We start from the raw sequence: 17,053 nt of genomic DNA on the forward strand, positions 1-17,053 counted from the left end.
CAGCAACAGCAACCTCAAAAGGTAATGTGTCCTTAATTTGACACATTTTGCTGCATTAATTTTTCACTTTTATGCCAAAAATTTTAAGCCAAATTACAAGTTCTGCCCTAATTTTGGTAGGTTAGCTATTCCTGGGAAGGTTCACCACTGTTCCAAGTTTTCTCCAATTGTGGATAGTGGCTCTCACCATGGTTTATTAGAGTCTTTGTTGGTTTGTTGGAGTCCCAGAGCACAACCCTTTCCCGTCTGATAGATTTCAATAACTTTGTTTCTCAGCTGTTTCTTTAGATTTGATGTGGCTAATTCAACTGAGCTCAGCTTTCCAAAAACATGTAGTTAATGACATAATTTACAAAGGGGGAATTACATACATTTGAATAGCTTTTCTGCTGTAATATATACAATCATCATTTAAAAACTGTGCATTTATTCCAGTTTCTTTGTCTATTAAAAATCCGTACGGGGGCTTTTTCACAGCATTGTACTTCACATTAGTGGGATTTTAATACAGGGAGTGCAGAATTATTAGGCAAATGAGTATTTTGTCCACATCATCCTCTTCATGCATGTTGTCTTACTCCAAGCTGTATAGGCTCGAAAGCCTACTACCAATTAAGCATATTAGGTGATGTGCATCTCTGTAATGAGAAGGGGTGTGGTCTAATGACATCAACACCCTATATCAGGTGTGCATAATTATTAGGCAACGTCCTTTCCTTTGGCAAAATGGGTCAAAAGAAGGACTTGACAGGCTCAGAAAAGTCAAAAATAGTGAGATATCTTGCAGAGGGATGCAGCAGTCTCAAAATTGCAAAGCTTCTGAAGCATGATCATCGAACAATCAAGCATTTCATTCAAAATAGTCAACAGGGTCGCAAGAAGCGTGTGGAAAAACCAAGGCGCAAAATAACTGCCCATGAACTGAGAAAAGTCAAGCGTGCAGCTGCCAAGATGCCACTTGCCACCAGTTTGGCCATATTTCAGAGCTGCAACATCACTGGAGTGCCCAAAGGCACAAGGTGTGCAATACTCAGAGACATGGCCAAGGTAAGAAAGGCTGAAAGACGACCACCACTGAACAAGACACACAAGCTGAAACGTCAAGACTGGGCCAAGAAATATCTCAAGACTGATTTTTCTAAGGTTTTATGGACTGATGAAATGAGAGTGAGTCTTGATGGGCCAGATGGATGGGCCCGTGGCTGGATTGGTAAAGGGCAGAGAGCTCCAGTCCGACTCAGACGCCAGCAAGGTGGAGGTGGAGTACTGGTTTGGGGTGGTATCATCAAAGATGAGCTTGTGGGGCCTTTTCGGGTTGAGGATGGAGTCAAGCTCAACTCCCAGTCCTACTGCCAGTTTCTGGAAGACACCTTCTTCAAGCAGTGGTACAGGAAGAAGTCTGCATCCTTCAAGAAAAACATGATTTTCATGCAGGACAATGCTCCATCACACGCGTCCAAGTACTCCACAGCGTGGCTGGCAAGAAAGGGTATAAAAGAAGAAAAACTAATGACATGGCCACCTTGTTCACCTGATCTGAACCCCATTGAGAACCTGTGGTCCATCATCAAATGTGAGATTTACAAGGAGGGAAAACAGTACACCTCTCCGAACAGTGTCTGGGAGGCTGTGGTTGCTGCTGCACGCAATGTTGATGGTGAACAGATCAAAACACTGACAGAATTCATGGATGGCAGGCTTTTGAGTGTCCTTGCAAAGAAAGGTGGCTATATTGGTCGCTGATTTGTTTTTGTTTTGTTTTTGAATGTCAGAAATGTATATTTGTGAATGTGGAGATGTTATATTGGTTTCACTGGTAAAAATAAATCATTGAAATGGGTATATATTTGTTTTTTGTTAAGTTGCCTAATAATTATGCACAGTAATAGTCACCTGCACACACAGATATCCCCCTAAAATAGCTAAAACTAAAAACAAACTAAAAACTACTTCCAAAAACATTCAGCTTTGATATTAATGAGTTTTTTGGGTTCATTGAGAACATGGTTGTTGTTCAATAATAAAATTATTCCTCAAAAATACAACTTGCCTAATAATTCTGCACTCCCTGTATGTGTGGAATAAAACTGAACTGACTGTAAAGGTTTCATGAAATACGATAAATTGTTTTGTTTAGTCCACTTTAATCTATTTAAATCTACTATGGTAATATGGTAATTTTTTCTAATGTCATCATGGGTCTAACCTGCCATAATCTAGGTTAGCTATTCTATTATTTTCTGTTTTATTCTATCTGAACCTCAAGGTGCCTGTTTCAGTTGCTCCTGTTTTTTTTTCTTACTTACTTCTCTTTATTATTATTGTAGAGTGTTTGTTTTAAATAGCTCTGTCTCATACATGTGGGTTGAGAGAGTTTTTTTCCTTCTGTTATTTTCAGTGAAGAATGGGATCGGGGTGAAGCAGCTACACACCACATGCTTTGTTTACTCCAGGGATCAGCTGATCGCCCTGGTGACACTGTTTTACATTAACTGCTCAGATTCTTTTATAGAGTCCACTTTCTGCGAGACGAGCCTGCAGATGTTGCATCAGCAGACTCGTCATTTCCAACAAATGGTTATCTCTGTTTGCCAGTGTGTCATGCGGTCTGATAAGATTGTGGACCTCGGGGGGGAAAAAAGGTCTCTATCTTGTACAAATGCATATTCGTATCAATATTATCATCAGAGAACAATGGCACTACTTTCATTAAAAAAACAAAACAAAAACACGCCATCCACCTGACCTCAAAGCTCTGTGTTTCTGTAACATAAATAAGGAGCCAACATTTCCCTACGACATCACTGATCTTATCAGACTTTACCTCTATATATCCTGTTCACTCTGTCAGCTGTTAAACTCCGGTTGCTGATTAAAGAAATACACCAACAATAGTCACAGTTTAACATGGGCAACTCAGGCTCAATGTCACGAAATGTCACAATATTCTGCACAGAATAAGCAGATGTACCTTGTTCTGTCACCACAGAGCTTCTGGAGATAGTGTTTACCCTCAGAGTGACTGATCTCATGTAAAAGTAATAAAGGCAATTTAAAAGGAGGGAGGACCCTGCAGCATATCAGTCAGCGTAGAAACAGGCCATAAGTTTCAGGAACCAGGCTGGAATCATTTTTGAGTGGCGTTTACAAGGCTACTTGTGTTTCTTTTGGTTTCTGACCAGGTACTCCAGCTTCCTCTCACAGTCCAAAGACATGAAGCTAATGTGGTTAGAATAACTGGTAAATCTAAATGAACCTAAATCTAAATCTGCTGCGACCGGTTGGGGAGAGAGAACGACCGCCATGATTCATACATCGGGGAATCCAAACAATCTCTGGCTAAGTGGACAACACAGAAGAATTAATTCATCAGGCCATTTAGATCTACGGGCCAGTGGACACTCTTTCAATGATGAGGATGTACACATTCTGGAAATGGAGGAACGCTGCTTTACGCGAAAAGGGAAAGACCATCTCTAAATCAAGGAGGGGGCCTAGGATAAAGACATGCTGTGGAAGAGAGCCAGAGATTAATAACAAGTATTATTCAGTGCAGAGAGGTCTGTTAACACATAGTGAGTGAAGAAGAAACACCCAGTGCATCATGGGAGTCCCCCAGCAGCCTACAACTATTGCAGCATAACTAAGGGAGGATTCAGGGTCACCTGACCCAGCCCTAACTATATGCTTTAGCAAAAAGGAAAGCGCTTGCATGCATTTGTATGCCAGGGCAAGTGCTGGCATGCTTGCACTGACATGCTTGTGCTTGGCATGGTGCAACGGGAAACCACCATTATACAGCACAAGCAATAGAAATAGATGGGCTTTAGAGCACAGTGCTCTGTGTGCAGCGTCCTATGTCAAAGGGTCTATAGCCTCCCGAGAAAGACCAGAAACCCCTCCCCCACCTGTCACTTTCACTCTCGACCAGGTTCAGAGTAAAATGTGAAGACTCCGCTCAGGCAGGTCTGCAGGACCAGACAGGGTGAGTTCCCCATGTCCTCAAGGCTCGTACCCCCAGTTTTGTGGAGTCTTTATTAAAATGTTCATGCTGAACGTGAGTTGGTAGTGGTTCCTGCTGCTGTGGAAGACGTCATGCCTCATTCCTGTACCAAAGACGCCACGTCCCAGAGGCCCCCAGCATTACAGGCCTATGGCACTGACTTCCCACATCATGAAGACCCTGGAAAGACTGTTAGGCCACATCTGCACCCCCTTCAGTTTGCTTACCAGCCCTGCCTCGGAGTTGAGGATGCCATCATATACCTGCTACCCCACAAGCATCGATCCTCTTTCCTTTTCTATTGACCCTCTACACCACAGACATCCATCACTTAATGGACCTTCCTGCCATGTTTAGAAATTTTCTGATGACTCTGCTCTGGTTGGATTCATCAGTGGGGGGAATGAAATGGAGTACCCAGTAGTGGTGGACTCCTTTGTTACGTGGTGCGAGCAGAATCATCTGCAGCTCCATGTGACAGAGACCAAGGAATTGATTGGGGACTTTAGGAGGACCAGAAAACCAGCGACCCCCTGTTTCAGGTGGTCAATGTGGACATAGTGAAATACCTTGCAGTACACATTGACTATAAACTGGACTAAGTTAAAAACACCACTGCAATCTACACAAAGTGCCAGAGGCGTCTGTATTTTCTGAGACAGCTGAGGTGATTTAACATCTGTAGGACAATACTCAGGATTGTCGAGTCCGTTGTGGCCAGTGGCATCTTCTATGCAGTTGCATGTTGGGGCAGGAGGTTGAGGGTCATGGATGCCAAGACTCAATAAAATGATGTGCAAGGCCAGTAAGATGGTGAGGTTGGAGCTCCCTAAAGGTAGTGTAGGAGAAGAAGTCCAAGATGAGGAGAATACTGGACAATACCTCTCACCTACTCCATGACATTCTGGCCGGTCACAGGCCAGTACAACGGGAGACTAAGATTACCCAAATACACCACTAACTACACAGGAAACTGGCTAGCTCGCTGTACGATTCCTCCATCAAAGTCACAAGTACACACCCTAAACATCAAGTCAATATGATAAGAAGGGCAGCAAAATGTCACATATTTCTTTTTCATTTGTCTAATATACTGGGATATTTATAAGATCTATTTGTATTTATTAGACCCTTTTTACTATATTTTGTAACTTTGTAACACATTATATTATTGAATTGAGTTTAGTTAGTTCCTGTTCTTGCTGTCTTGGATCAACTGTGACCACATAATTTCCTCTCCGACTGATGAAGTATTCTGATTCTGATTTTGAGCCTAATCTAACCTAATGACCAGAGCTCTAATGTACTGCATTAAGTGCACTACATTATATGCACTCTGATGTAGTACATGTAGTCTAGTTTAATATTAGAAGCTGTGAATCATTTTATGTGCATCAGAATGATTCTTACTTTTTGTTGTTGTTGTTTCTAAGAAGAAGAAGAAGAAAACCCAACTTCTGATATCATAAGGTTACGACTCAGCACTGAAGGTGACTCAAGGGGTTCATTTCAGTGACAGTATGTTAGCATAGTGTAGTCTGGTGTAGTGAACTGTATTGTTTTTCTTCTAATTGTATTTGTATTGTATTTGAGCCATATTCAGTCAAATGATATCTATTGCAATATTTAATAATCTAATGTGGTTTAATTAACTTTAAAGGTAATCTTTGGTTCACTTATGCAGTTTAGTAGTTCAGGTTATTAAGGGTGCTCTGGGTTACCTCTGTGTTTCTGTGGTTTGATCCAGGAGAAGGTGGAATCCTACCGAGCTGTAACAGAGCCCCCTCCAGCTTGTGGCTATGTATTTTGTAATTGTGTGTGTGTGTGTGTGTGTGTGTGTGTGTGTGTGTGTGTGTGTGTGTGTGTGAATCAGGGAAATACAGTGTGGGGGGTACAGGACGATTGTGAGAGAGTTTAAAAAAAGGAAGGTCAAGGAAAATTGTGTGGCAGGTCATGTTGGCAAACGTTACGTTGGAAACAGGAATATAATAGAAAAATGAATGGATGAGGACAATCAGCAGACACAGTTGGCGGACAATAAGCAGCAGCAGAAGGGGGCAAAGTAAGAATCATCGGATGGATGAATAATAGACAAGACAGTGGAGATGGGAAAGAAGAGAGTATGAGGAAGAGAGAAAGAAACAAAGAATGAACAGTTAATGAACTTCAGTGTAACAAAGTAAGAAAAATAAACTATGCAGTGAATAGATAAGAGTGACAGTGAGAGAGAGAGCAGAACAATGAAGCAGGGTGATATGGTGAACACACTGAAACGTATTTGATCCATCTGTTCAGCAAGATAAAATATGAAAAATAGCACACTTACAAAAAATGATCTAAATATATAGGACATGACGTTCGATATGTTTCTTACTGTGAACAAAGCCCAGAAGGAAAAGAGTATCCACACTAGTCTTGAGCCCTTTAGCTGGAGGACCATGTAAGGACACAAATCTCCACATTAGCTGTTTTTCAACCTGCCAGCTCCTCAGGCATAGATAGCCCAGTTATTCCAATGATGCATTCATACCTTGTGAATAAGCATTATGTGTGCTGTCTCTGCACATCTAGCAGTGGAAACACGTCTGAAGGGACTATTTCCTACTGTGGAATATATCCCAACATGATCCCAAATGACTCTGAGTCAACTCTGCTATCAGTCAGCAGGGAGGACATGGTGCACATAACATCTACCAGTGCCACCCACCAGCACCAAATTGGTCAACCTGGGGGAAATAGCCCTTTTCTCTGATAGTCTGTCACATTATATCTTGCTTGTGATCACTGTATATAAGTACAGACGACATAATTACAATTTGGAAAACAAGTATTTGACAGTTTGATCAAAGTCGGACAGAAACCCTGACGTATGCTGCCAGCAGAGGTCCATGACAGGAAAACATATTTGCTAGTGTTATTTTAGTTTTCATGGGATTTGTTGACAGTATAAAAACATAAAGTAGCACCAGTATCTGCTGTGTAATACCTACCTGGAGAAAGAATTACAGTTGACATTATAATCCCTCAAAAAGAGTAGTGTTTCATAATGAAGCAGTTTAGCTGTGTGAAAAGAGATTGACACAAAGAGCTCTATCAGCTGTCATAAACAGTGTGAAGCATACACTGAAGGACAGTGTAGTACTACTAAGGGACTCTTCAGTCACCTCAGTGCAGAATATTAATACAATGATTTTTCAATTCATTGAATTCAGTTCAATGAATCAGTGATTACTTTTGTGGTTCAGCACAGTAAATCTAGTCACTCAATCTCAGGGCACCAGACACTAGCGCCGCAGCGACCTCTGCAGTACAGATGGAGGACATACAAATTTAGGGAACTTCCTCTACAATCACATACTTGGAAAGCAGAAAGGAGTCATGTGTTACATGTGCCACGGACAGCGTTTGTGATTATGAACAGTCTCCAGGCAGTGAGACTGCAAAACTAAGCTTGCATTAAAAAGAATGGATGGAATGGGAATGTGATCAATTGTGTGCTTTAGGATGATTTAACTCATTTTATTTTAAATGACAACATCATGGCTTTTTTATTATTGCTTATGTTGGAGTAATCTTCTCTTAGTGTTGTAGTTAACTCAGTGTACGTGTGTATATATGTATGTAAGTCTGAGATCAAACGTGATATTTTCACACACTATGCATATTGTTGCTTTAATCAATCAGGATCATGCACTGCTGTCACTCAAGTACCCCCCTCCCCTCTCTGCATCTCTTCCCCTCAGTATCCCCCTCCACCCCCTTACCTTTTCGAACGTTTCCGTCTGTTGTGCGCTGGAACTCCCCTGCGCTTAGCAGGAAGCACGCCCGGTCGTGCGGGTAGCGCTCACGGCTGGTGGTGGAGCCTAGCCCACCGGTAGCCGGGCTACGCTCATCTCCCAGGACCTGGTCGATGGTAGGGCAGTCCTCATTGGCCAGAGCCGCAGCGTTAGCTGCTGTATCACCGTTCTGCTTGGAGTCTGGTAAAAGAGGGAAGGAGAAGGCAGTTAAAAGATTATAGGAGTGACCGTTATGGTAAATGGCCTGTATTTGTATAGCGCTTTACTAGTCCCGAAGGACCCCAAAGCGCTTTACACATCCAGTCATCCACCCATTGGTGATGGCAGCTACATTGTAGCCACAGCCACCCTGGGGTGCACTGACAGAGGCGAGGCTGCCGGACGCTGGCGCCACCGGGCCCTCTGATCACCACCAGTAGGCAACGGGTGAAGTGTCTTGCCCAAGGACACAACGACCGAGACTGTCAAAGCCGGGGCTCGAACCGGCAACCTTCCAATTACAAGGCGAGCTCCCAACTCTTGAGCCACGATCGCCCCATTGTTATAGCTGTGTGCCGGGATGAATCAAAACGTTTAATCTTTTAACATTTCTTATCTCTTCTATGGGGGTCACGTGCTGTGAATCAAGCTCTGTCTCCTTCTGCTTCAGCTGCTTAGTCCAGTATTTGAAATCTTGGTGTAGTTTAGCCCCTCCCTCTGCTGGAGGCTTCTTCCTGTTAAAAGGGAGTTTTTTCTTCCCACTGTTGCCAAAGTGCTTGCTCGTTGGTGGTCACCTGATTGTTTTTACTATATTATTGTAGGGTCTTTACCTTACAATATAAATTGCCTTGAGGCAACTATTGTTGTGATTTAGTGTATAAATACATTTTAAAAAACGAATTGAATTTAGCAGTAGGTTGTTGTTTTTTAAATCAGGCTTTCTGTTGAGAATTTTATAGAATTGTTATTTATTTATTTTTAACCTGTTCATTTTATTTTGTTATTTTGTGCCTTTTTATTCTCTATTATGACACTTCATGTTCTAATTTATTTCTCTTTTTTGTGTACAGCCCTTTGTGACTGTCTGTGAAAAGTGCTGAACAAATAAACTTTACTTTCTTATAACACAAAATTAGAATATCTCATTGCCTGAAACAAAGATGTATGTATGTATAGGCATAGATGACGTGCTGAACAGTCATGTCCTGTCTTACATCTTTCTTTCTTTTTACTCATCTCCATGGTGTCACTAGAAGCAATGCCACAATGTAGCACACAAAACATGATCGATCAGATTTAATTGCTTATTAACCAAATATGCACTATGGTGGTTAACATTGTTGTCCTGTTCTCCTCATGTCTGTGAGGGTTCTCTCCAGGTGCTCTGCCATGTAGTTACTGATCTTATGTTAATTGGTGTGTCTACAGCCCATAGGTGTGAACGATTCTCTCTGCATTAGGGTGCCAACAAACTGGCTATGGTCTACACTCTGCAATAAAAATGCTTTTTATTGTACTGAGCAACTGGTCATCTCATCAATCTCATCATTCTCTATTGTAATAGCTTTCAAAACACCTTTTTCCCTTTTTGTTTTATAATTGATTTTTTAAGAGTGTAACTTGTGTGTTATTCATATTTCCAAATGCATTTTTAAGTTGAATGAATCAATACGCCGAGCTTGTTTGGTCTCCCACTACTATCAACAAATAAGCTCCAACACCTTTATGTGGTGAGGTGGCATCTGAAGCTCTTCAGCTCTGTGGCAACATGTTGTGACAGAGACAGCCTCAGGACCTGTCTGTATGCTCTGTCACATCAATTTGTTAAAGATATCCTAACAGCCACGCTAGATGTCATCGTCAGGTCAACAGTGCACTTTCACAAAATAACTGAGTAATGGACAGAAAAGAAATCAAAGTGAGGACATCACTGGTTTCCTTTGCAGTTGCACAAATCAACATCACAATCGTGGATATGTTTGTAATGTTGCTATAGTTACACAATGCAATTTATTAGTTAAATTCAATTTCAATTCAATTTATTTATATAGCGCCAAATCACGACAGCAGTCGCCTCGAGGCGCTTTATATTGTACAGTAGATCGTACAATAATAAAAATCAGTGCCACCTGCAGATTACCAATACTAATGAGAATCAGTCTGTGAGAAACGGCCCAGATTCAAACTTGCCCTTTGAGACTAAAGAATTTCCTAATAGCTGAAACTTCCTACCTCTAACCTTTTTCACCAGGGTCAATATTATTATTATTAGTTTTATTGACAGCACACTGATGTGTAATGATGTGCGATAGGTTTGTCGTGCTCAAAATGCTCAAAAACTGAGAGTTATCTTCCAATTTGCACAAATTAAAAGGGTTAGGGGATAACCCTAACCCTGATATCGTACAGAACAAGCCCGACAGAAGTTGGAATCAGATGAGATGAAACTCGAGCTCATCTAAGTGCTGCTTACGTTTGGAGAAGTAAGAGTGTGCAACACATCGACCCCACAGTGAAACATGGCGGTGGGAGTATTATGGAATACTATGCTCTGGGGATGGCTCAGTGATTGTGGAACTCTCGTTAAGGTGGAAGGAATCATGAAGAAAGAAGGACAGAATTTTAAAGGAAAACCTCAAGCTGTGAAACTGTGCCTCGGTCATCACTTTGTCATACATCGCTCCTGATGAATAAGTACGGAAGACAAACGTGAATGTTACTGAACCGAAGACTAACGTCCCCCAGGACCATCAAATCTGAAGGAGCTTGGAAGATTTGCCAAAGAAGAGTAACAACAACAGGCTGATTATTACTATCAATAATAATGCTGACCCTGGTAGTTTATGTTTTTTGTCAAGTGATTTTGTTCAATGTAAGCAGCTAAAATAAAACTAAACACCTTAAAAAAGCTTGCTCTGTTTAACAACACTTCATCTTTCATAATAATTCCCTCTTTATTTGGAAGAATGTATCATCTTTAAAGCAGCTTCACCTAAAGAAACTTTCCCCCTCACATCCCTTCAAACTCCATAAGAGACTTGGCTCACCTCTGTCCAGTTACTCACCTGCCCTGTTGATCTCAATGATCTCCTCCTGTGCTAATGGGCAGTCTCCAGTACCCATCATGCTGCCAGATCCCACCATGCCAGGCCCGAGCACATTTCCCATCAACCTGTGAGGAGATGCTGTCGCCATTGCCAGGGCATCTGGCTTACAATAGTTTGGGCTGCCTGGCTGTGGCGCCCTGGGGATGTGCTTGTTCCTCTTCTTGGGGAGTTTCTGCTTAGCCATGGCCAGGGAGTAGTACATGCCAAAGTTATTGACGATGACAGGCACTGGCATGGCAATTGTCAGCACCCCAGCCAAGGCGCAGAGGGCACCCACGAGCATTCCTGACCATGTTTCAGGATACATATCCCCATATCCCAACGTGGTCATGGTCACCACAGCCCACCAGAAGCCGATGGGGATGTTCTTAAAGTTGGTGTGGGCTGCAGCTGTTGGATCATCTGGGTCAGCACCGATACGTTCAGCATAGTAGATCATGGTAGCAAAGATGAGGACACCTAGTGCCAGGAAGATTATGAGCAGCAGGAATTCATTAGTGCTGGCACGCAGAGTGTGGCCCAGCACACGTAAACCAACAAAGTGGCGGGTCAGCTTGAATATACGTAGGATACGGACAAAGCGTACAACACGCAGGAAGCTCAGAACGTCTTTGGCTGTTTTGGAGGATAGGCCACTCAGCGCCACCTCCAGGTAAAAGGGCACAATTGCCACAAAGTCTATTATGTTCAGGGCACTGCGGAAGAACTCTGCCTTGTCAGGACAGAAGATAACGCGTGCCATCACTTCAATGGTGAACCAGATGACGCAGACGCCCTCGACATATGTGAGCCAGCTGTCTGTGACCACCTCATATACAATCTGCAGAGAAGAAAAGAAGAAGAGAATTTTAGTTGATCTTATTATTTATTCATTACAACAGACACATGTCTGACTTCTGACAAGTGGTTGTTGACCCAAGAACAACATTTCTGTGTGACATCTCTTAGCAGATGCACCTGTGGTATAAATCCTGGACGGCTTCCTTCTCGGTATCGTATTCACACGATTTTCAGAAAATGGGACCTCTGAACTTTCAATAATCCTCCGTCGCCTTGTGCTCAAGTTATCCTATTGACTTCGGTAATAATAACCCCAGTAATAATACCCCACTGGCTTTTTACGGCTAAGGGTTAGAAAAAAAAGCAAAACCAAAACTGATGAGTGTGAGCACACATGCATATTGCCAACAATCTAAAAGTAATTTAAAAAAATTGGTAATTAGTAAAAATGAACACGCTAGCAAAATCCAAATCCAATGCAGGTGAAACACTTCAAATCCACTGTTGGGGTTTCAGATGATATATCGCGGTCAGTATTGATGTGCTAAGCCGAGGACATCTTTGTCATTGTTTCTTTTGTTTACATTTTGCCTGTATGGGCAGTAGGGTGCTCTTTTGTGACAGAGTGACTGATGAACACTGTCTTACATTGTGCTCAAAGTACTTTACACAATGTGCCACACTCACTCGTTCACCCAAAAGCTATTTTCTACACGCTTCATGTCTAACATTTACACACAATCATACTTCAGTGAACACATCTTGCCCAAAGACACTTGGGCATGGAGACTGGACACTGGGGCAGCCAGGGATCGATTTTCCAATCGGTAGATCACTTGTTGTAACTCCTTAGCTACAGCTATCTGCTTAAGGCAGTTGCTACCACATGGTTATACAAATGTTAGCCAAATCACAAGCAGCATGTCTTCTTCATCTGTCCCTCCTGCAGATTGTTCTGGTAAACATTAAGCTAAAGACTGCAGCAAGCATTGCTGATTATCTTCCAAGGGCCAGAGCATGTGACACTTGTGGTACCCTAAAACCGCTGGCTAAAAATAAACATAGATTTAGTAAAATGTTGCATTGTTGTGTATCTTGCCAAAATAATGTCAGATGCTGTAGCTTTCCCTGGCCCTCTCCCATTCAGACCAGGAATATATAGCTGCACGTTATTTTTAAATTGCTGGTGGCCTGAGTGGTGCCAAAGTGGGCTTTATAGATGATTGGGAAACTTTCTTGAAAAACCCGAGCTGAGAGCAGGAAGTAGAGTTTTAGTCTTACACGCCTCTCAGAAGCTTCTCTACTCTCATCAAACCAAAACGTGTACAAGATAAACAAAACATCATAGCATAAAAATAAAGAAAGAACAACGTAGCATCAACAGCTGCAACAAAGGGTAAAATGATTAAATGTGGATTTTGAAACATTAGGTCTCTTTCTTAGTAAATGATTTAATACCAGATCAACATATTGATTTTTCTCTGCCTTGAAGCAGCGGCTGCAGAGTGGAAGCAGTTTTTCACACCAGCTTTTTAATCAAGCAAAGATCCAGACAGAGTTTTACTTCACCCTAACCTGAGAACCCAAAGAGCTTCGTTTATTCTTGTTACCTATCGTTCACCTGGCTATTACTGACACTCACCGTCTGATTTCTTAGAGTTTTAATCTGATTTAGTGGCCAGATCAGATAAAGCAATTATAGTGCTTTTTGCTGAAAACAACACTGTGTTTAATCCGTTATTTGACCAGTGGCTTTACAAAATGTAAATGAGCACACACATTACTTTAATCAAGCTCATATGTCACACACTGTAAAAGAATTGTAATTTCATAATTTAACACTGTTACAGAATTTTCCTGTTAATACATCAAAACTCAATAAAATTACAAAATAAATAGTCTGTAAACTAAAATGTCTTTTTGTAAAATAACATGAATAATAATCATTATTTCTATATTTTCCTACACAAAATGTATTTATTTTTACACACAAAACATATGTAAAACTGCAGCCGCAAATTTAACATAATTTTATTTAAAACTAGAGATGACACGATACCACTTTTTTATGTCAGATACCGATATCATAAATTTGGATATCTGCCGATACCGATATGAATCCGATATAGTGTATTTTTTAATCAATAAAACGTTTTTTTAATATCTTGCTGCATTTTGTATAAGTTTATACTCAAGTTTAAGTAAATAACAACACTAAAGCTATTCTGTTATACCTGTATGTAAAAAATACACTGCGCCCAAAATATTTCATAGTTCAGCAACACTGATCAATCTAATAAACTTAAACCTGCTCCATCCTCCCTATTCTGGTATTTTAAAGAGTACTTAGCAGAAATATTAAGCAACCTGACTAATAGGGTTGCAAGCTCCCAGCAAAAACAAATAGGGAACCACCCTCCACCTCATGATGCTTAATTGATGTAATCAAATTTAATTTGATGCAGGGGGGAAAATGCACAGAAATAAATTATTTTTCAAGAATAATTAAATAGATTCAACATCTTTCTTCAACAGAATTGCAGACTGCACAGATGGTATCTTCCCAAAGGAAAAAGTAGTATAGCTTACTAGGGTATATTAGACTTAACAGTTACTATATACAGTAATGGACTTCTATACATTTTACATCAGATTAAAACTTTGGGTGTAAGATTCAGATAATTATTTATTAAAAGCTCGACATTTTAAATGAGAATAAGAAAGAAAAGTATGTCTTTGTGCCCCCTTTTCCCTGTTCATGCCCTATCGGCCCCCCTGGCTAAACTTTGCTAGATCCGCCCCTGCACAGTTACCAGCTACGTAGAAAAAGATCCTGGTGTAGAAAGTAATATTAAATAAATTCTAACAACAGCTTATCAAGCTTAATAGTGCTGCTGTTGTTCAACCGGTGGTTTCCTCTTTCTGGTGAGAAGTGGGCCAAAAACTAAGAAGAGAGACGGACTCGCGACAGAAAAGCCGATCAGCTGATCATTAAGCAGTTTCACGATTGAAGTAGCAGCAGGAGGGAGAGGGAGAGAGAGGCAGTCCCTCCATATATCGGTTGTTAAGCTTAACGTGGGAATGCTTTACAAACATTCAGAGATGAACTTACACACTTGCTTTACTTCTCTCTGGGAAAACTTCCTCGGAGATGAAATGCTGGTTTGGTAGCGAAGCTACAAATACGCACAGCCGCTCTATCACGTGATGCATACTGCTGCAACATGCTAGGTTATGAGCCGAGTTACGCCGTGTAGCAAGTTTTGTGAGGTGCTTTTTTGATATTTAATGGATCGGATTACATTTTTTTATTTCTCGCCGATATCCGATCCAGTAATTTGGGTCAGTATCGGACCGATACCGATACGTAATATCGGATCGGTCCATCTCTATTTAAAACATAAAACTGTTTAATTCTAGTTTTATGCAGCAAATATAGCTCTAAAATTTGATGTGCAGAGTGTAAAATGATGCAAACAAATTAAAGTATAAATAAAAATTGTGGATTATGGGCAATTTTACAAGGGTACTGTGTGGAATAAGAAGGTGAAGACTTTTCTTAAACAGCCAGCACAAGAGAAAATTCAGCAGAGTAAAATGGACCATTTATAGCTTCGTCCCAGGTGAAGGACAGCAAATGGACCTTACAAAACCATCTAGTGTTTACATTCAGGTAGGTACTGTGGAGACCGGGAAATTCTAAAATTGTTGTAAAAACATCAGTAATAACTTTGAGGCAGGAAAAACGAACACACAGTCACAGTCTGCAGCACAACTGGATATGCTGCATCTGCAAGGCCAGTATAGGCCAGTATACTCAAGCTAACTGGTAATAGCTTACTAATATAAAAAAAAAACTGTCTTTATTCCACCTTGGCACTAAATCTTCATGACTAGTCTTCCAGGCATTATTAAAATTTTGAAACGTCCCTCTCTTGATATTAAGACAAGAATAGAGTTTCTAGCAAAGGTAAGGGCTGAGGTGATGCTAGCTGTTTTAGCTTTTCGACTACCTGCACATAATAGTTAGTGTTCAGCACTCAATAGATTTATCTATTCAGGTGTCACCTGTTGTTCTTTCTATCAGCGGATTCGTTTTAAAGCTGTTGGTGTCGTGGGGTAGTGGAAAGGTGAGTTTGCACTGTTACAACTGAGACTTGAAACTAGCAGGTTCCGAGTCTCACTTAAAAACTTGCAGCATGTTGAAATGTCGCGTTTACTGTCAGCATCAGTTTTTATTTTCTGTGTTACAATGTAAGACTTTAAAGGATAGATATGAAAAGTACTGCAGTTAATGTAGTCTGGATGATAGACTCAGTGTTCCCTTCATGTGGACCTTAGGTGTTTATTATTATCCTTACTTTTTGCTAGTCTTCTGTGTCTTGCATTTAATTTTGCTTCCTTTGTTCTATTTCAGGTCATTCTTTAACATCCTCTCATGTGCTCCCTGTTCTTCACAAAGTTTGGATTTTGCTGTTTAATTTTTCCCTCTGTGGATCTTCTGCATCCGAACTAAAGGTTTGTTTTCAGCTTAACCTGCTGGTGTCTAAGTGCTGCATGTTCATGCCTCTCATTCCACACTTCATGACAAATCACAAATGTATATACTGTTGCACAATAAAATGCAGTCAATACCTCTGTTCCTCATCTTTTATTATTAAGATGTAATATTATTACATATATAGTACGACTGCACATATACAGTTGATATAATCAAAAGTGAACAGTAGATTTCTGTATTTTTATAGCAGGTACTAGTGTGATGACTAGATGACAAGAGTTCAAGGCTGAATCCATTCAGGGCATTTTTCTCATATGGTTTGGGTCCAGTCTCTGGATCTCCTTAAAGGGATGGATCCCACAAATTAGTACTGAGCAACATGCCAGTGTGTAATTTCCTGCATTTTCAGATACTGCTATAATAGTATAAATATCTGCTTCAGCTTTTTAAGGGGTTTCAGGACCATCGGGAGCCATTTTGGGCTTTATTGAGAGGAGACCACTGCTCACACTTCTTAGTAGTAAACGGTGATGAAGAGGAGCAATGGCACTAACATGTTAGAGTGAGAGAGATGGGGAAGCTGTACTTTAAATAGAATCCAAGAGTGTGTGTGTTAGTCATATGATGTGAAGAGAGGGAGCCATGTTATGAGCTGACTGCTTGAACTAGTTCAGACTTCATTCAATGATTAGATCATTATAACACTGGCACATATGCAGGTGTTACATGTGGTTAACATCATCTAAATGCATTAAGTTTACACATTTCATATAAATATAGTCTATTACTGTTATTTTCTGTAGCCCACATAATTGAACATTTCAGTTACATAAAACATGTAAAGTTTGATGTTATGTACTGTACAGCCTGTATAATAAATAAGTAT

At 40.7% G+C, this 17,053-nt stretch overlaps 1 protein-coding gene across 8 annotated transcripts in view; it reads right to left on the reverse strand.

Moving 5' to 3' along the window:
* The window catches only part of LOC146389311 (voltage-gated potassium channel KCNC1-like), a 106,822-nt gene that overhangs the window by 42,169 nt on the left and 47,600 nt on the right, over positions 1–17,053 (reverse strand). For 4 of the 8 annotated variants that reach the window (XM_084927139.1, XM_084927138.1, XM_084927137.1 and 1 more), the window contains exons 3-4: positions 10,845–11,706; positions 7,768–7,980 (exon numbers count right to left, since the gene is read on the reverse strand). In XM_084927139.1, the coding sequence (XP_084783265.1) occupies positions 7,768–7,980; positions 10,845–11,706 (1,075 nt within the window). Of the gene's footprint in view, positions 1–5,724; positions 5,801–6,993; positions 7,064–7,767; positions 7,981–10,844; positions 11,707–17,053 lie in introns of all 8 variants that reach the window. The other 4 variants (XM_084927134.1, XM_084927133.1, XM_084927136.1 and 1 more) reach the window with 2 other exon arrangements.

Source organism: Perissodus microlepis, chromosome 4, assembly GCF_051167445.1.
Source record: "Perissodus microlepis isolate ML-2025 ecotype Zambia chromosome 4, ASM5116744v1, whole genome shotgun sequence".
Lineage (NCBI taxonomy): Eukaryota > Metazoa > Chordata > Actinopteri > Cichliformes > Cichlidae > Perissodus > Perissodus microlepis.